Raw genomic sequence first — 20,875 nt, forward strand, 5'->3', positions numbered from 1 at the left:
GGCTCGGCGGACAGGTTCAAAGAGTGACAGAAGCTTGCTGGTCCCGCCCACTTCAGACGTGCGGTGAGAGGCACCGCGGGAGAGGAGGCGAAGCCGCAGGGGGTGGGGCCGATCGATCTTCTCGGGCTCCAACGCCCTCGGCCTGCGCGTGTAGGGGTCACATGCCGTGCCAGGGTGGGCGGTCCCAGGGAGTAGTGGCTCGGAAAGATGTGGGGCAGCGATCGTCTAGCGGGAGCTGGGGATGGCGGGGCGGCTGTCACCGTGGCCTTCACCAACGCTCGCGACTGCTTCCTCCATCTGCCGCGGCGTCTCGTGGCCCAGCTGCACCTGCTGCAGGTAACGCGCCGGCCCCGGGACACCTGGACAGTGACCTGGGGTCGGACGTGGCCGAGGCCTTCCCGGAATGCGGCGGCCGCTGAGTTCTTTCCCCTCAGCTGGGTACCGGCTGTCTCCTGAACCTTGCCGAACTGCGCCAAGGCCGGAGTGACGGCGCCTCAAGAGCAGGCGCGTCAGGGCAGGGTCTGCACCGCTCCAAGTCTAGTGCTGCCCCGAGGTTAACTTAATCCACGTATTTTACTTTGGTAAAAGTAGGCTTTGAAACATCCTAGTATTCTCTCTCTGCATCCAGAAATATTCCTTACTCCAAATTGGAAAAGTTCTTGAGAAATTGTATATTTTTATTATTTTAAAGTGTATTCCCGCCCCCCACCCCCCGCCCCTCCGGCGATTGCAGAGTCCCCGCACTGCTGCCGTTCGGACCTCTAGGGGCAGGCTTGATTTGTAGGTTATCTAGGACTGAGCGCCGCGTCTCCCACGAGCGGGAAAGGGTCATCATAAAATAATAACTTCCCAAACAGAGCCGAGGTGTGCCCGGAATATGCAGTGGAATTATGCACATACCGCATGCACATAGGATTTCTTGGATTTATGTGGTTAGTCATCCTTTTGGACGTTGTGGTTGTGGTATTTCACATTTCTAACCACTGGTGGAGATACAGCATCCTCCCCCGCCCCCCCCGCCCCAGCACCGAGAATTACCTCATACATGCTAGGCAAGCGCTCTGCCACTGAGCTACATTTCCAGCCCAGCATCCATATTTTCATAATTAAAATTGGTACACATGGTCTCAATGCATTTGAGTTTGCTCAGGAGCAAAAGGATGGAATATTTGAAATCTTAAAAGCTCTTGTATGCCTGGTACCCACTACTGGCCAATCCGCGCACAAAATGTTAAAACAGTTTGCAGTATTTAAGAGTTTGCAATAAAGATCCCACCTTACATCTTAAGCCACTTCCCTATAACCGTTCTTCTAGATTTTTGTCCGTCTTGCCAAACATAAATAAGCACAACCCTTCCATTCTTGTTATTATTTATTTTTACACTAAGTAGACTGTCTTTTGACCCTAACAGGCTTTCTACCTGGCTCCAAGGAGTCACTCGTTCACCACTTTCCAGTAGAACTTGGGTCAGTGCTCTGTCAGCTCTGAAGGAAATTTTCCATGTGTTTTCAAATTCAAACCTAATTATTTTATAGAAATAAACTTTCCACCTAATGAGTTTATAAGAAACCTTCTTATAAACTTGCTTCTTAGATGTAGTTGTTACATTACATTCATCACTGTTTAAGAATTTAGTGATCTTGGTCTTTGTTTTAAATTTCGAGTCAAGAAATATTCATAAATATTAATATTAATTAATCTTTTTTAATTGAGTGATTAAAGTGTCTTCAGCCCTGGAACAAATTGCTGTTTCTTGTAAGCCTATATCAAGTAGAATAGGCCAGCCCCCGCCCAATTATTGAAGTAGTACATATATTTTATGGAACATTTTTTAAAATTTCTGATCATTTTTATTTATTTTTATTTTTAGATGTTGATATACCTTTATTTATTCATTTATTTGTATATATATATATTTATTTGTCATCCATTGCCTCACACATGTTAGGCAAGCGGTCTATCACTGAGCCACAACCCCAACCCCTATGGAACATTATTAACAACAAAATTAAGTTACTCATAATCCCAGAACCTTGAGATAACTAATACCAAGAGTTTGAATCCAGATTTCTTTTCTAATCTTTATTGTTAATAAAAATGAGGTCCTAGAGTCTGAGACAGGAGGATCGCAAGTTCAAAGCCAGCCTCAGCTAAGCAACTCAGTTAGATCCTGTCTCTAAATAAAATACAAAAAAAGACTGGGGATGTAGCTCAGTGGTTGAGTGCTCCCAGTTCAATCCCCAGTACCAAAAAAAAAAAAAAAAAAGGAGAGATCCTATGTACATACATACATTTTGTGCCCTGTATAACACCTATTCTCATATAGTGTTAATATCGGTATTTCATTTAAAAAGTTATGATTTTTTTTGTAGCAGGATTTGAATCCAGGGGCATTTAACCACTGAGTTACATCCCCAACCTTTTAAATTTTTTATTTTGAGATGGGCTCACTACGTTGCTTAGGGCCTCATCAAGTAGTTAAGGCTGGCCTTGAATTTGAGATCCTCTTCCGCTGAGATTACAGGGGCATGCACCACCACACCCTGGAAGTATTTGTAATTTTAAAAAATATCTCAGGTCATTTGGATGCACAGAAGAGTTGAGACCCACTGATGTAGAACCATAGGATGTTAATAGTGAAAGGGACTATTAAGTATCTAAGTCATTTCCCTACTTTTACACATAAACTGGTACTGTTAGGCCAGTACCATTTTCATGCAGTTAGTTTGCCCTCTTATCTATAACTCTGTCATCCAGACCAGCCTTCTCACTGTTTTTCTCTAATGGATCTCATTCACACTTATGTTCTTTTATTTGTGCCATTCTTCCCCAAGACAATGTTCCTCCTTCCATACAAGTTCCATGCTATCAAAAACAATGTAGTCCTGTTCTCTTCAGGAAGCTTTCTGATTCTCTGTTGCATGCCCTTTGTCTTCTTTACAAAACTTCAGGATTGTTTATGTGACACATCTAATTTGTTACACTCTATTCTGCTTCAGTATTGTCTTGTTTGCCAAATCAATGAGGACTGCATACTCAGTAGATATTTAACTTAAGATTTCTCACTCTTGGCCCTTTTGACATTTTGGGCTGAATAATTTTTTGTTGTGGGGGTTTATCCTGTACACTGTAAGATGTTGGTTTTCTTTTTTTGTGTGTTTGGTTGTTTGGGTTTTTTTTTTTTTGTTTTTTGTTTTTTGTTGTTGTTGTTGTTGTTGTTTTGTTTTGTTTTTTTGTTTTTAGTACCAGGTATTGAACCCCAAGGTGCTTAACCACTGAGCCACATCCAAACCTTTTTTATTTTGAGACAGGTCTCGCCAAATTGCTTAGGGCCTCACTCAGTCACCAAGGCTGGCTTTGAACATTGCTGGGGTTACAGGAGTGTACCACTGCACCCAGCGATTTTTCCCATCTAATAAAGCTGATTTTTCCTTTTCCTAGTGAGCTGATAGTTTATTTATTTATTTATTTTTTTTTGACATTTCAGGGCACACTTCATATTTCTTTACTTAATGTCTTTGGTTTTTAAAGTTTCTTCACATTGAACAGAATTGATCTGGACTCATGTCTCTGGCATAAAACCACATAGAGGCATCTGGGGCCTTTTCATCTTCACTCTTGTAAGCTCAGCTCACACAGTTAAGCTGAAACATAACATAGGACTTTTGTCCCCAAATTTAGTGCTATTTCTACTTTATCAAATTGTAATCAGGTGAAAGGTTTTGTCAGCTGAAATTGCTGTTCTGTGAAAATTGGAGAATAATCACATAACTAAGTGGTACGTAATGACCTCCATATATACAAATTTTTAATAATGTAGCTGAGGTACATTGTATCACCTCAAAAGTGACTCCAAGGTCCTTTGAAATTTGTCCTGTTTAAAGAAACATAAGGTAATAAAGTTTGGTGTATGTGAATGAATTTGGTATTTAATTTTTTAAAAATATTTTTTAGTTGTTGATAGACCTTTATTTTATTCATTTATTTGTATGTGGTACTGAGAATTGAACTCAGTGCCTCACACATGCTAGCAAGCACTCTACCACTGAGCCACAACCCCAGCCCCTGATACTTAATATTTAACTTTAAGGAATTTGTTTTGATATAAATAATTTTATTAATACTGAAGTTTCCTAAGATGATAAGTCTTGATGACTGTTAACCAGGTCTTTTTATTAAAAATTATACATGTGGGCTGAGAAGATAGCTCAGTTGTTAGAGTGCTTGCCTTGCAAGCACAAGGCCCTGGATTCAGTCCCCAGCACTGCAAAATAAATAAATAAATAAATAAAAAATAAAAATAAAAAAATATGCATGTATGAAAATGCTCATGTAATGCAATGTTAGGTGGGAGGAAAAGGATATTAAGTTTTGCTTTTAATGAAAAACTGCAAAAAATTAACTTGTACATAGAAAAATATTAGAAATAGCCATTGTTTTACATGGTAGTCTTTCTGGAGGAAATAGCAATAATTCCTTTTTTCTTTCCATGTTCATATATTTTCCTATAATGAGCATAAATCTTTAATCATAGAAAACATTGTTTTTAGTTCTTGGCCTCAAACTTATATTTAGTTGCTTTTGTTTTTGTAATGATTTTTTTTTTAATTTAAAAAAAATTTTTTTTAATTTATTTTATTTTATTTCATTGTAAACAAATGGGATACATGTTGTTTCTCTGTACATGGCATAAAGGCATAACATTTGTGTAATCATAAATTTACATAGAATAATGTTGTTTGATTCATTCTGTTATTTTTTCCCTTCCCCCCACCCCTCCCACTCCTCTTTTCCCTCTATACAGTGCTTCCTTCCTCCATACTTGCCCCCCTCCCTAACCCTAACTCTAATCCTAACACTAACCCTTCCCTCCCCCCATTATGTGTCATCATCCACTTATTAGCGATATCATTTCTCCTTTGGCTTTTTGAGATTGGCTTATCTCACTTAGCATGATATTCTCCGATTTCATCCATTTGCCTGCAAATGCCATAATTTTATCATTCTTTATGGCTGAGTAATATTCTATTGTATATATATACCACAGTTTCTTTATCCACTCATCAATTGAGGACATCTAGGTTGGTTCCACAGTCTGGCTATTGTGAATTGAGCAGCTATGAACATTGATGTGGCTGTATCTCTGTAGTATGCTGATTTTAAGTCCTTTGGGTATAGGCCAAGGAGTGGGATAGCTGGGTCAAATGGTGGTTCCATTCCAAGTTTTCTAAGGAATCTCCACACTGCTTTCCAGAGTGGCTGCACTAATTTGCAGCTCCACCAGCAACGTATGAGTGTACCTTTTTCCCCACAACCTCGCCAACACCTGTTGTTGCTCGTATTCTTGATAATCACCATTCTAATTGGGGAGAGATGGAATCTTAGGGTGGTTTTGATTTGCATTTCTCTTATTACTAGAGATGTTGGACATTTTTCCATATGTTTGTTGATTGCTTGTAGATGATCTTCTGTGAAGTGTCTATTCATTTCCTTAGCCCATTTGTCGACTGGATTATTTGAATTCTTGGAGTAGAGTTTTTTGAGTTCTTTATAGATTCTGGAGATTAGTGCTCTATCTGAAGTATGATTGGCAAAGATGTTCTCCCACTCTGTAGGCTCTTTCTTCGCATTGCTGATAGTTTCCTTTGCTGGAGAAAGCTTTTTAGTTTGAATCTATCCCAGTTATTAATTCTTGCTTTTATTTCTTGTGCTATGGGAGTCCTGTTAAGGAAGTCTGGTCCTAAGCTGACATGTTGAAGATCTGGACCTACTTTTTCTTCTATAATCTGCAGGGTCTCTGGTCTGATTCCGAGGTCCTTAATCCATTTTGAGTTTAGTTTCGTGCGTGGTGAGAGATATGGGTTTAGTTTCATTCTGTTGCATATGGATTTCCAATTCTCCCAGCACCATTTGTTGAAGAGGCTATCTTTTCTCCATTGCATATTTTTGGCCCCTTTGTCTAGTATGAGAAAATTGTATTTATTTGGGTTTGTGTCCGTGTCCTCTATTCTGTACACTGATCTACCTGTCTATTTTGGTACCAATACCATGCCGTTTTTGTTACTATTGCTTTGTAGTAGAGTTGAAGATCTGGTATTGCAATACCCCCTGTTTCACTCTTCCTGCTAAGGATTGCTTTAGCTATTCTGGGTTTCTTATTCTTCCAGATGAATTTCATAATTGCTTGCTCTATTTCTGTAAGGTACGTCATTGGGATTTTAATTGGAATTGCATTGAATTTGTATAGCACTTTAGGTAGTATTGCCATTTTGACAATATTAATTCTTCCTATCCAAGAACATGGAAGATCTTTCCATCTTCTAAGGTGTTCTTTAATTTCTTTCTTTAGTGTTGTATAGTTCTCATTGTAGAGGTCTTTCACCTCTTTTGTGAGATTGATTCCCAAGTATTTTATTTCTTTCGAGGCTATTGTGAATGGGGTAGTTTTCCTAATTTCTCTTTCTGAAGATTCATCACTTATGTATAAAAATGCATTGGATTTATGAGCATTGATCTTGTAACCTGCTACTTTACTGAATTCACTTATGAGTTCTAAGAGTTTTCTGGTGGAATTTCCAGGTTCCTCTAAATATATAATCATGTCATCAGTGAACAGGGATAGTTTGAGTTCTTCTTTTCCAATTCGTATCCCTTTAATCTCTTTGGTTTGTCTAATTGCTCTGGCTAGAGTCTCAAGAACGATGTTGAATAGAAGTGGTGAAAGAGGGCATCCCTGCCTTGTTCCAGTTTTTAGGGGGAATGCTTTCAGTTTTTCACCATTTAGAATGATATTAGCCATGGGCTTAGCATAAATGGCCTTTACAATGTTAAGGAATGTTCCCACTATCCCTATTTTTTCTAGTGTTTTGAGCATGAAGGGGTGCTGTATTTTATCAAATGCTTTTTCTGCATCTATTGAAATAATCATGTGATTCTTGACTTTAAGTCTATTGATATGGTGAATTACATTTATTGATTTCCTGATGTTGAACCAACCTTGCATCTCTGGGATGAAACCCACTTGATCATGATGCACTATCTTTTTAATATGTTTTTGTATGCGATTTGCTAAAATTTTGTTGAGAATTTTTGCCTCGATGTTCATTAAGGATATTGGGCTGAAATTTTCTTTCCTTGATGAGTCTCTGTCTGGTTTAGGTATCAGTGTGATATTGGCTTCATAGAATGAGTTTGGGAGGGTTCCCTCCTCTTCTATTTTATGGAATACTTTGAGAAGTATTGGAATGAGCTCTTCTTTAAACGTTTTGTAGAACTCGGCTGAGAACCCATCTGGTCCTGGACTTTTCTTTGTTGGTAGGCTTTTGATGACTTCTTCTATTTCAGTACTTGAAATTGGTCTATTTAAATTGTGTATGTCCTCCTCGTTCAGTTTAGGCAATTCATATGTCTCTAGAAACCTGTTGATGTCTTCGAAATTTTCTATTTTGTTGGAGTATAGATTTTCAAAATAGCTTCTAATTATGTTTTGTATTTCAATCCTGTCTGTTGTGATATTTCCTTGTTCATTCCGAACTTTAGTGATTTGGGTTTGCTCTCCTCTTCTCTTTGTTAGTGTGGCTAAAGGTTTATCAATTTTGTTTATTTTTTCAAAGAACCAACTATTTATTTTGTCAATTTTTTGTATTGTTTCTTTTGTTTCAATTTCATTGATTTCAGCTCTGAGTTTAACTATTTCCTGTCTTCTGCTGCTTTTGGTGCTGGTCTGTTCTTCTTTTTCTAGGGCTTTGAGCTGTAGTGTTAGGTCGTTTATTTGTTGAGTTTTACTTCTTTTATTAAATGCGCTCCATGAAATAAATTTCCCTGTAAGTACTGCTTTCATAGTGTCCCAGAGATTTTGATATGATGTTTCTTTTTTCTCATTTACCTCTAAGAATTTTTTAATTTCCTTCCTAATATCTTCTGTTATCCATTCATCATATAATAGCATATTGTTTAATCTCCAGATGTTGGAATAGCTTCTTTGTTTTACTCTTTCATTTATTTCTAACTTCAATCCATTATGATCTGATAGAATACATGGTAGTGTCTCTATCTTCTTGTATTTGCTAACATTAGCTTTGTGGCATAATATATGGTCTATTTTAGAGAAGGATCCATGTGCTGCTGAGAAGAAAGTGTATTCGCTCTTGGTTGGATGGTATATTCTATAAATGTCCTTTAAGTCTAAATTATTGATTGTGTTATTGAGATCTATGGTTTCTTTGTTCAATTTTTGTCTGGAAGATCTGTCCAGTGGTGAGAGAGGCGTGTTAAAATCACCTAGTATTATTGTGTTATGGTCTATTTGGTTTCTGAAATTGAGAAGGATTTGTTTGACATACATGGATGAGCCACTGTTTGGGGCATAGATGTTTATGATTGTTATATCTTGCTGATTTATGCTTCCCTTAAGCAGTATGAAATGACCTTCTTTATCCCTTCTGACTAACTTTGGCTTGAAGTACACATTATCGGAAATGAGGATGGATACTCCAGCTTTTTTGCTGAGTCCATGTGCATGGTATGTTTTTCCCCATCCTTTCACCTTTAGTCTATGGGTATCTTTTTCTATGAGGTGAGTCTCTTGTAGGCAACATATTGTTGGATCTTTCTTTTTAATCCAATCTGCCAGTCTATGTCTTTTGATTGATGAATTCAGGCCATTAACATTCAGGGTTATTATTGAGATATGATTTGGTTTCCTGGTCATTTGGTTCATTAAAAAATGAAAAATTTTATTTATTTATTTGTTTGACACCACTTGGTTCCTCCTTTATTTGACAATTCCTTTAGGATAATTCCTCCCTTTGCTGATTTGCTTCTTTGTTTTTCATCTCTTCCTCATGGAATATTTTGCTGAGAATGTTCTGTAATGCTGGCTTTCTTTTTGTAAATTCTTTTAGCTTTTGTTTATCATGGAAGGATTTTATTTCATCGTCAAATTTGAAGGTAAGTTTTGCTGGGTATAAGATTCTTGGTTGGCATCCATTTTCTTTCAGGGCTTGAAAAATGTTGTTCCAGGCCCTTCTAGCTTTTAGGGTCTGGATTGAAAAATCTGCTGATATCCGTATTGGTTTCCCCCTGAATGTAATTTGGTTCTTTTCTCTCACAGCCTTTAAAATTCTATCTTTATTTTGTATGTTAGGTATTTTCATTATAATGTGCCTTGGTGTGGGTCTGTTGTAATTTTGTGTATTTGGAGTCCTATAAGCCTCTTGAACTTGATTTTCCATTTCATTCTTCAGATTTGGGAAATTTTCTGATATTATTTCATTGAATAGATTGTTCATTCCTTTGGTTTGTTTCTCTAGGCCTTCCTCAATCCCAATAATTCTTAAATTTGGCCTTTTCATGATATCCCATAGTTCTTGTAGATTCTGTTCATGATTTCTTACCATCTTCTCTGTTTGTTCAACTTTGTTTTCAAGGTTAAATATTTTGTCTTCAATGTCTGAGGTTCTGTCTTCCAGGTGTTCTATCCTACTGAATATGCTTTCTGTGGAGTTCTTAATTTGGTTTATTGTTTCCTTCATGTCAAGGATTTCTGTTTGGTTTTTTTCAATATCTCTAACTCTATTGAAATGATATTTTGCTTCCTGTATTTGCTCTTTTAACTGTTGATTGATGCGATCATTCAATGCCTGCATTTGCTCTTTCATCTCATCATTCAGTGCGTGCATTTGCTCTTTCATCTCATTGTTTGCTTCCCTGATCATTTTAATTATGTACATTCTGAACTCCTTTTCTGTCATTTCTTCTGCCATGCTGTCATTGGGTTTTATTGATGTAACATCTAGATTTGTTTGCAGCATTTTCTTTCCTTGTTTTCTCATATCGTTCAGGTATCAGTGGACCGCTGAGATATTGCAGATTTCCTCTATTGACTTACAATGTCCCTGAAGATTTCTATATATATCCCCTCTTAGCCTTCAGTAGGCTGAAGTCTTGGAGTAAGTTGATAATGCGGTGCTCCACAAGGAAGCTGCCTCTCTAGGACTGGTGGCCTTCAGGTGGGGTATATTCCCTGCTAGTGGGCAGAGGTGCCTCCACTTGTTGACCAATGGTCATCCAAAGGGGAACTAGGCTGAGGGCTGAGGCAAGGCCTGTGTCTCTGGTTTTATCATCCTTGTGGGGAAACCTCACGCGGCAGGGAAGTCTCACATGGTGGGGAGGTCTCGCTGGTCAGTTCCCCTCCTAGAGGTTCCCCTCAATTTACAGCTACCACCTGGGCTGGGCTGCCTTCCTCTGCAATGTTCCCAGGGGCCCGGCCCTACCTCCTGGGCCTGGGAGCCTCACCCTTCGCAGATGAATCTCCTTAGGCTGCCCCTCCTCAGAGAATCTGCCTGCAGGCCTGGAACCTTCGCTCCGCCCCTAAGCGTGTCTCTGTGCGGCTCTTCCACCAAGAAGCCTCCTAGATCCTGGGACCCTGCTCTGCACCTAATCGCCTGGCTATGCGGCCCCTCCTCTGAGCAGCCACCTGGGGCCCTGTACAATCGCTCTGAGTCCCAGAGACCCACCGCACGCGTCTTCCTCCAGACAGCTGCCCTGTGTTCTGGTGCGGTCACTAGGAGTTCAAGCAACTCACTGCGTGCCTCCTCCCACTAACCACCCGTAGCCCTGGGCAATCACTCGGAGTTGAAGTGACCCACTCCGTTCCTCCTCCTCCTCCAAGTACCCCCGCCCCCTGGTGTTCAGGAGCGGTCGCTCTGAGTGGCTCTGAATCCACGTGACCCGCTGCACGCGTCCTCTGGGCAACCACCCGGAGCTCTGGTGCGGCCACTTGAGACCAAGTGACCCACCACACTTCTCCTCCAGGCACCCCCCCTTTGTAATGGTTTTGAGGTAGAACCAAAGGCCTCACCTGTGCTAGGCAAGTGTTCTACCTCTAAGCTACAGTCCCCATCCCTTTTTTTAAAATTAATTAATCATTTATTTATTTGTTCTTTTTAGATATACATGACAATAGAGTGTATTAGACACATTATACACACATTCTAATTAGGATTCCATTTTACAGTTGTACATGATATAGAGTTTCACTGGTGGTGTATTCATATATGACATAGGACCCATCCCTTTTTATTTTATTTTGAGACGATGTTGCCCAACCTGGTCTTGAACTTGTCATTCTCCTGCCTTGGCCTCCTGAGTAGTTGGAATTACAGCCATGTACCACTATACCCAGCTTAATTTCTCTTTTAATGAGAATAGATTTTGTATTTTGCTCTTTTAACTTATAAATATGTTTCCATAGTTCAACGAAATTTAAAAATTTTTTGAGAAGCTGCATAATATAACATTTCTGGAAAGGCACACAAGAAGTTATAAATGGATTACCTCTGGGAAGAGCGGCCTTCCCTCATAAGTATCCTTTTGTATTTTACCTTCTGTATTTATTACTGATTAGTCAGTCTCTAAGGGATTGTATATTCCATCTGATGGTGTTTCATAATTCTGAATTATATTGTTAGCATTTTAAAAAATTATCTTTTTAGAGTAATCACCCTCATCTGTAGTTGATGCATTCCAAGACTTCCATTCTATGCCTGAAGCCAAGGATAGTACCAAACCTTGTACATACTATTTTTTTCTATAAGTATATGTACAAATTTAATGCCTTTTCCATCACAAATAAGTATTTACCATGCACTGTAGTGTGATTTGAGTGTGATAGCACCCAATCACAAGTGATTGGGTGTGATAGCGAAATAGTAAGTTTTCTGTTTCCTTCTTCACAATTTCATAGGTAGGTTTGATGTTCTTACTCTAGATCTTAGCAATTTCTGCACATGGATTTTTTTTCTTTCCTTATTGAGTTGTGAACTTTCACCTTTTCACTTGAAGGAAATTCTTTATGAGTTCTCTTTGGCATGCATATCTGAATTGCCAGCATCATTCCTCCTATGCTTTGGGACCATTGTTAATAAGTATAAGTTACTTGTGATACTGAGACATTCATTGTGACAGCTGTTCAGTGAATAACAGGCAAGTAGCATACACAGCATGAATATACTGGGCAAAGAAATGATTCACTACCCAGACAAAACAGAACAAGACAGTGAGACTTCATTGTACTACCTCAGAACTTCTGAATCGTGTATTTCTGGAATTTTCCATTTAATATTTTTGGACCACAGATGACGCTGTGTAACAAAAACTGGAAATCAGAATTGCAGTTACCTGGGGCCTGGTGTACTTGTTGCCTCATATTTAACTGAAGTAGTAAACTTACTTAATAATTTTTCTCGATACACATTTAAGACAGTGCCAAGTTTTCACTATTGTAGAAAACACTGCAGATATCCTCTGATGTAGTTTGTTTTTTCTTCTTAGTATCTTGAATACTCAAGTAGTTCTATATGGCTCAAAGGCTATATAAGTTTCCCCATTGCCATTTTGAATTCTGAAATGGTTGAATCAATTTATAATGCTGTCATAGGAATATAGGGATATTGGTTTCACGTTTAGCATACTGATGTTGGGTGTTAGAAATGGTTATAGCTTTTCAAATGCTATGACAAATGTGAATAACCAAAGTATCAACTATCTATAGAAATTTTGTGTTTGTGTGTGTGATTTGGAGTAATAGTTTATGTTAATTCAGAAAAATATGTTAAACTTTTAAAATTGTTTCCCCTCCCATTCCTTTTACGAATAGAATCAAGCAATAGAATTAACCTGGGGTCATCAGCCTGCATTCTTGAGCTGGATAGAAGGCAGGCATTTTAATGATCAAGGTGAAAATGTAGCTGAAATAAACAGAGAAGTTGGCCAAAAGCTTGGACTCTCAAACGGGGGACAGGTAAGCACAAAATGATGACAGTGACTTTCTTCTAATGTCACATAATATAGCAATGGAAATAGAATTAAAAATTCAGATTTTTTTTTTAAGGGAAGTGAGATAACACCTAACTTACATGCTAATTTGTAACTCTCTAGGATAATCAAATACACTGTACTTTGTTGTTGTTATCTTGCGGTTTAATGTGCTTCCTGCTCAGTTTAATTTTACTAATTTTCCAGGTTCCCAAATTTTGTTTTTATGAAACAATTTTTCCTTTATGAATGACTAGGTTTTACTATTATCAAACTTCATTTCCTTTGTTTTGCATATATTTTGTAACCTTTTATGATCTTACTATTTTTGTTTTGCCTATGAGTTTAATGTGCTTAAGTTGTAAGCCCCAAAGCTTAAGCTCTCAGGTCTATTGTTAAAATTATGTTCACCAATTTATTCTTTTGAAATCTTTTTAAACTGTACGAGTAATACTTGTACATAATAAATATTTTACAATTGAAAGTAGAAATTGATTTTTCTTTTTATCTAACCCCAGCCTCAGAACAAACGTTTATTATTTATTGGGATCTCACTACAATTTTAGGATTTAAAGAACAAAATCATTCTTATTTTCTGTAATTTTTACCCTATAAAACATATCACATAACTTTCCATGCAGTTATCCCTCAGTATCTGTAGCAGATTGAATGCAGGACCTCCGTGGATGCCACAGTCTGCAGACACTTAAGTATCTTATATAAAATGGTATCATATCTACATGTATCCTATGCATATCTTCATGTATGCTTAAAATCATGTCTAGATTACTGATTATACCTAATACAATGTAAATGCTATATAAATAGATGTATTGTTTAGAGAATAATGACAGGAAAAGGCTATACATGTTCAGGTAACACATAGTTTTTTTTTTCCCCTAAATACTATCCATAATTGGTTAAATCTGTAGTTGTGGAACCTACAAATACAGAGGGCCAACTGTATTACAAATGATATTGATTGAATCTTCCTATGTATATATGATTCTTTATTGTACCACTAAGACCATTTCCCAAAGATTCATTGATAGGAACAGAAAGTGGACTGGCTAACCCAGGAGTCCTTGGCTTCTAGATGGTCAGGAACTGCTTTGTGCTTTTTCAGAATCCTAAACATACAGGTTGGATGTCCCTTATTCTTGGGCCATATGTATTTCATATTTTGCAGATTTTCAGATTTTGGAATATTTCCATAGACTTTTTACCACTTTGAATATCGCCATTCCAAAAATCTGAAATCTGAAATGCTCCAAAATTTGAAGCTTCTCAGAAAGTTTTAAGATTTTTGGACTGGAATACTCAACCTGTTAACATGGAATGAAAGATTTAAGATGTGAATTAGAAAGTCTAATGGGCTATACATTTAAAATTGTGATAGACGGGACTAAATTGCTTTCTATTACCAGTTTCCCACAATAGTACATGAGGGTTCCACATCTTTTTAACATGTTCTGAACACAAACCAATTTTATTCATGTATGATTTCATGATTAGAATAGATCACTAGACTTCAGCTTACCCTAAATTTTTGTGAGAATCTTAATATTTTGGCATCTAAAAGGTCACGAGAAATCACAAACTTTAGTGCCTTGTTCTCCAAACTTAGGAAAATGGATTGCCATAGCAAGCTACAGTTTAGCTTGATTTGAGTGCATGGCACTTTTCCTGTGGGAAATACCAGCTTCCTACTGCTAATTTAGATGTCTTAATTAGTACTTCAAACAGTGCTGCTTGCTTTTAATTCCCACTTGCTTTTAAGTGACATTTGTCTGATTTTCTGCAGATCCTCTCTATAAGACACTGTCTTCCAATGCATGGACATAACAAAGTGTACTTCCTAGACAAGAAGTCCTTAGCTTTTTGGTAGGCAGAAGTTGCTTTGTGCTTCTTCCAGAATCACCCTTCTAAATGGAATGTAAGGGAAGTACTGAAGCTAAATTGACTGAAGAGTATGAGATATGATACTTGGGGAAATTCTGCTGCAGTTCACAAAAGCAGAAAGAATGTTTAACACTCAAGGACTTTGGATTTTATTCTCTTAATCCCCAGAATGCCTATAGAACGGGCGGGGGAGTAAGAAGGTGAATTCTAGCTTATTGGGACATATTAGCATTTCATATATCCATAGACTTGAATGAAGAGGTATTTATTTTATTTTACTTTTAGCTGTGAAAGGAATATGCTTCTTAATAATTGTCTCTGATCTCTATTTCAGTGTTTTTTCTCTTTTCTAGAAGCAGCATGGCTTAAAGTGAGTTATAAAACTCACAATAGCAAAACTTCTAGAAACAGAGTATTATATATTAGCTTAAGACATGATTTGACACTCGTTTTTTTCTTGCATTTTTAAACTTATGTTTCTCTTTTTAATGATTACTCTTACTTTTTTAAAAATATTTTTTAAATTGTCAATGGACCTTTTTAAAATTTATTTATATGCAGTGCTGAGGATCAAACCCAGTGCCTCACACGTGCTAGGCAAGTGCTCTACCACTGAGCCACAACCCTAGCCCTGTTCTTACTTATTTTTAAAAAGTGTATTATGCTTGTATGTATTTTCTATAATTAGTTGGGAAACAACTTTTTCTAAAATGCTGAGTACATCAAGACCTAACTAAAAATAAGTAATTAATAAATATTTGTCACATGAACAATTATAAGTAAACTTAGACACACACCCCCATACACACACATACACACATTCACACACAAAACTTACCTAAAGAGAGAACTTATTTTCTAGGAACACAGGAAAGTTTTTTAAAGTAGTTTTAAACTTTTTATTTTTTCCAGGTGTTTCTCAAGCCATGTTCTCATGTGGTGTCTTGTCAACAAGTGGAGGTGGAACCCCTTTCAGCAGATGATTGGGAGATACTGGTAAAGAAAAATTAAGGGATTGGAGATATAGCTCAGTGGTAGAGAGCTTGCCTAGTATGGGTGAGGCCCTGAGTTCAATCCTTATTACCAGGGGAAAAAAGGTATTTATAACTGGGCACAGTGGCGCACACTTGGAATCCCAGTGACTTGGGAAGCTGAGGCAGGAGGATCACAAGTTGGAGGCCAGCCTCAGCAACCTAGTGAGACCATGTCTTAAAAAATAAAAAGGACGGGGTTGTGGTTCAGTAGTAGATCACCCCTGGTTCAGTCTGTCACAAGAAAGGGAGAGCATGAAACTATCTCCTTTTAAGGTTAAATTACTCAAAATATCAGTGTCCTTAAGATTTCTCAGGACCTCATTCTGAGTTGATTTCGATTATAAGAATGAATTGATAGAGATTTAATATTTAACAGTAGGACCATAGATTAAAAATTATACTGTATTCATTATTTATGCTCAATGAATAGATTTTTAATTGCTCTTGCCACAAAAAAAATAAAGAAAAATGGATAACTGTGTGAGATGGTGGTTATGTTTATTTGTTTCACTATACTACATTCTTGCTATCTGTATGTATAATAACATGTTGTGTACTTTACGTATACTTAAGGTTTATTAAAACAAAAAGAATGAATTGAGATTTCCTTACTAGACATGGAATGCACAAAATGTAAAGTGAATAATCTTTTGTCTGTTGATTCCAGGAGCTGCATGCTGCTTCCCTGGAACAGCATCTACTAGATCAAATTCGGATAGTTTTCCCAAAAGCTATTTTTCCTTTTTGGGTTGATCAACAAACTTACATATTTATCCAGATTGGTAGGTGCTGTTATAGTATTTTCCATTATACTTTACACATAGTACTGAGTCCAAAGCAGAGATGTATGTACACTAATGAGCTCTGTTTTCTTTGTAGTTGCACTAATGCCACCTGCCACTTATGGAAGACTGGAAACTAACACCAAACTCCTTATTCAACCCAAAACACGCCAAACCAAAGAGAATACATTTTCAAAATCAGATGACATATGTGGAAAATTTCATTTTTATGGAGGAGACCAAAAAAGAACGACAAAAGAATCTCAAACCAAGCAGCTTCAGTCAAATACTTTGGGAGTCATTGAGACTAATGAGACAGAGGTTCCGGTGGACTCATCATTAATACCAAGCTTATGGACTATGATAGGAAGCATCTTTTCTTTTGGATCTGAGAAGAAACAAGAAACATCCTGGGGTGCAACTGAAATTAATGCTTTCAAAAATATGCAGTCAGAGATTGTTCCTCTAGACAATATTTTCAGAGTATGCAAAACTCAGCCTCCCAGTATACACAGCACATCAGCAACTTCCATGTTTCACAAACACTGCGCAGTTCATGTATTTCCATGGGACCAAGAATATTTTGATATGGAGCCCAGCTTTACTGTGACCTATGGAAAGGTAGTTAAACTACTTTCTCCAAAGCAACAACAAAGTAAAACAAAACAGAGTGTCCTGTCACCTGAAAAAGAGAAACAGATATCAGAGCTACTAGATCAAAAACAAATTAGCACAGATCATGGTCAAGAAGCTGATAAGGCTTGTGTGCTAAAGGTAGTCTGGAATGGACTTGAGGAATTGAAGAATACCATAAAATACACCAAAAATGTAGAATTTCTCCATCTTGGGAAAGTCTGGGTTAGTATGAATTTTATAGTTTGGGGGATGACTTAAGTTGCTTATCCTTCCTCTAATTTTGAATTAGAATAATGTTTTATATATAAATTTAAAACTAATAAGGAATACAATGTCTAAAATTCCTGGTGTGACACATTTCTGCTTGCATTAAAAGTTCTTACTTGGGTAAAGATTGTTCTTACTTGGGTAAAGATTTCCCAGCCATGTACATTTGGAGTGGTATAGTCCCAGAAAGGTAAAAATTATTTACCTGGGGTTGCATAGCTTATAAGTGGAAGAATTAGGATTCAAGTCCAGGCCGATTGACACTCAGGTTCATATTCAACATGGAGTGCCCTACAAAGCCTCACATCTTTAATACATGCAGAGAATTTCTTCCCAAGTTTTTGAAAATAAAAAAAGGACTTTTTATATATATTGAGGAAAATGCCTAGTGTTGGGAGGGAACCAGGGCATGAGTCAGCCTTGTTGCCCAGGATGGTACCTGGCTGGGGACACCCCAAAACTGCTTACCTGCTGGTGTCTGCTCTTTGACTTGTGTAAAGCAGGGAGAGAAAAATTTATATGACATGAGTCACCAGTCTCATTTTTTTGAATCACTGAGAAGGGAGGCTTCATAGTGATTAGAAGGAGGAAACTGTTAACAATGGGAAGCAAAAAGGAGAGGGAAAGTTGTCTTTGTAGATTTCTTTTATTATCATAGTTTTACCTGTGATCTTTATGCAAGTAACTTACAAAATTTTAATCTGTTGGTTTTGATCTCTTTGACCCCAAAGTGTTATTTCTGTTAGCTTTAAACCATTGGTTTACAAGATCCTACTGCAACTTCAAACTCAAATTGTCTGACACTGAAGTTGTAATTTAGCTATTTTTGTCATTAGACAGGAATCTCCTTTAACTTCCTTGAAATCATGGTGAAGACAAGGGTGAAGAAGTGCCAATGGCAGATACCAGGGGACCATATAAGAAAGCAATAAGGAGTCTGTGCTTCCTGCTCATCATAAAGATTGAAGAGTAATAGGCAGTGAATGAGAAGTGATAGTAATTGCCACTAGGTATTCAAACAGGCTTTACTTGGGAGGTCAGAATTGATAACTTGGGGATACAAATAACACATTAGTGTTGATGTGAGCCTTTATTACCCTGTGGAGTGATTGGTTTTGTTTTAAAAATGGGAAACTTGATGGTTAAATTTGTCTTTCTAAAATTAATTAAATTTTAACTGACACATAAAACTGTACACATTAGTGAGGAACCATGTGATTTTTTTATATATGTATACATTGTATGTTTAGAATGTATTAGTCGTTAAGTAACAGTTTGTACCTTGAGTTTTTATGCTTTCATCTACCATTAATAATGTCTGTACTTGCTATTTTAGAAATTTACACATTTAGTAAAGTGAGATTAAAGTCTTCTTTATGTCTTTCGGTGCTTTGATATTTAATATCTTTATTGAGATAAAATTTAAAAGGTACAGTTCATTTGTTTTTAGTATAATAGTTGTGCAACCATCACCTCAATCTAATTTTAGAATATTTTCATCAATGGGAATGAGAAATTTTTCTCTTTGCCTTTTAGATTAAGTTTCTCTCTGAATTTAATTTTATCTATGGCAGATTGTCTATGATTACCTTTGTACACTTCATCTTTTTTAATGGTTCTCAACTTCCACAGATAAAGACTGCTCAAAGATTGCCAGTAGGGCTGGGGAGATAGCTCAGCTGGTCGAGTGCTTGCCTTGCAAGCACAAGGCCCTGATTTCGATCCCCAGTACTGGAAAAAAAAAAAAAAAAAAAAAAAAAGATTGCCAGTAACATTTAATTTGAATGTAGTTGTATCATGGTTTAAAATATTTTTATTGTGGATAAAGTCAGGTACATTCATTTAGACTCTTAACTCTGAAGATTATGTCAACAACAACAAAAAAGAAATACAGGGTTAAAATTAAAATGTATTTGTTATAACAATACCTGTACTTCATTTGGTTGTATTATTGCTAGAGTTGAAATGTTTGTGTTTCCTTGAAATACATAGAAATTCTTTGCCTAGGTGATGGCTTTAGGAGGTGAGGTCTTTGGGCAGTGATTAGGCCATGAAGATGAGGCCCTTGTGAATAGGATTAGTGCCCTTACAGAAGAGACCCATGGGAGCTTATTCACTCCTTCCACCATGTGGAGCATAGCAAGAATGGTATTCTCACAGGAAGGACTAGGAAGAGAACCCTCACCAGACACCAGATCGGTCTGTAGCTTGATCTTAGACTTTCCAATCTCCGGAATTGTGAGAAATGAATTTGTGTTGTTTATAAGCCAAACAGTTTATGGTATTTGTTACAGACACCCAAATTAAGATGGCTATTAGTCATTATGATAGTTTCTATAATTCACCTGAATTCTATGCATTTGTGAATTCATAGAAGCTAATACCAATATTTATGCTATGAAATTTGTTTTCATCAATCTTTGAACATAATTATTATTTTTTTGTTTATTTTTAAATTTCAGATTCCGGATGACCTGAGAAAGAGATTAAATATAGAAATGCATGCAGTAGTCAGAATAACTCCAGTGGAAATTACCCCTAAAATTCCAAGATCTCTAAAATTACAACCTAGAGAGAACTTAGTGAGTTCAAATATATGTTATATCAAAATATTTATTTATATGTGTTTTAAAGTTTCTAGTTGCTAAATTATAACAATGTTGTGCTTCTTTTTCCTAGGACAAAGAAGTCTTTTATTGTGTTAAAAAAATGTAACATAAAACATGCCATTTTAACCATTTTTAAGTGCATAGTTCAGTGGCATTAACTACATTCATAATGTTGTGCTACCAATACCACAAACAGAAACTTCATATCCATTAAACAAAGCCTCTTCAACTCCTGTCCCATTCACCCTCTGGTGACCTCTCACCTGTTCTGTATCTCTGTGAATTTGCTTATTCTAGATATTGCATATGAGTGGAATCATATTTGTTGTGTATATCTGACTTACTTTACTTATCATAGTCTTTTTCAAAGTCTGTCCATATTATGGCAGGTATACATATATGTATATGTTTATATACGTATTTATATACATACATATACAGACACATATATATACACACATAATACAACCCAAGTGTCTATTGACAGATGAATGAATAAGAAGTTTTATTTATTTATATATATATACACACATACATATATTCGTGTGTGTGTATGTGTGTGTGTGTGTGTGTATATATATATATGTATGTATGTATATATAAAACCTTTTATCCATTCATCTGTTGATAGACACTTGGGTTATTTCTACCTTCTACAGGTAATTTTGTCTTTTTTTGATATTTTTGCCAGGCATGGTGGCTCATGCCTATAATACCAGCTACTCAGGGGGCTGACCAACCTAGTGAGACCCTGTCTCAAAAAAAAAAAAAAAAAAAAAAGTCTGGAATGTAGCTCAGTGGTAAAACTTGTTTGCCTAGCAAATATGA

General features: G+C 36.9%; 1 protein-coding gene across 4 annotated transcripts in view; it reads left to right on the forward strand.

Moving 5' to 3' along the window:
- Positions 1-162: 162 nt before the first annotated feature.
- The window catches only part of PEX1 (peroxisomal biogenesis factor 1), a 49,807-nt gene continuing 29,094 nt past the window's right edge, over positions 163-20,875 (forward strand). For 2 of the 4 annotated variants that reach the window (XM_079152078.1, XM_079152079.1), the window contains exons 1-6: positions 164-336; positions 12,660-12,803; positions 15,632-15,715; positions 16,421-16,535; positions 16,633-17,393; positions 19,901-20,020. In XM_079152078.1, coding sequence (XP_079008204.1) covers positions 208-336; positions 12,660-12,803; positions 15,632-15,715; positions 16,421-16,535; positions 16,633-17,393; positions 19,901-20,020 — 1,353 coding nt within the window. In that variant the 5' untranslated portion in view covers positions 164-207. Of the gene's footprint in view, positions 337-12,659; positions 12,804-15,631; positions 15,716-16,420; positions 16,536-16,632; positions 17,394-19,900; positions 20,021-20,875 lie in introns of all 4 variants that reach the window. The other 2 variants (XM_079152080.1, XM_079152077.1) reach the window with 2 other exon arrangements.

This window comes from Sciurus vulgaris, assembly GCF_902686455.1.
Source record: "Sciurus vulgaris genome assembly, chromosome: 8".
Classification (NCBI taxonomy): domain Eukaryota; kingdom Metazoa; phylum Chordata; class Mammalia; order Rodentia; family Sciuridae; genus Sciurus; species Sciurus vulgaris.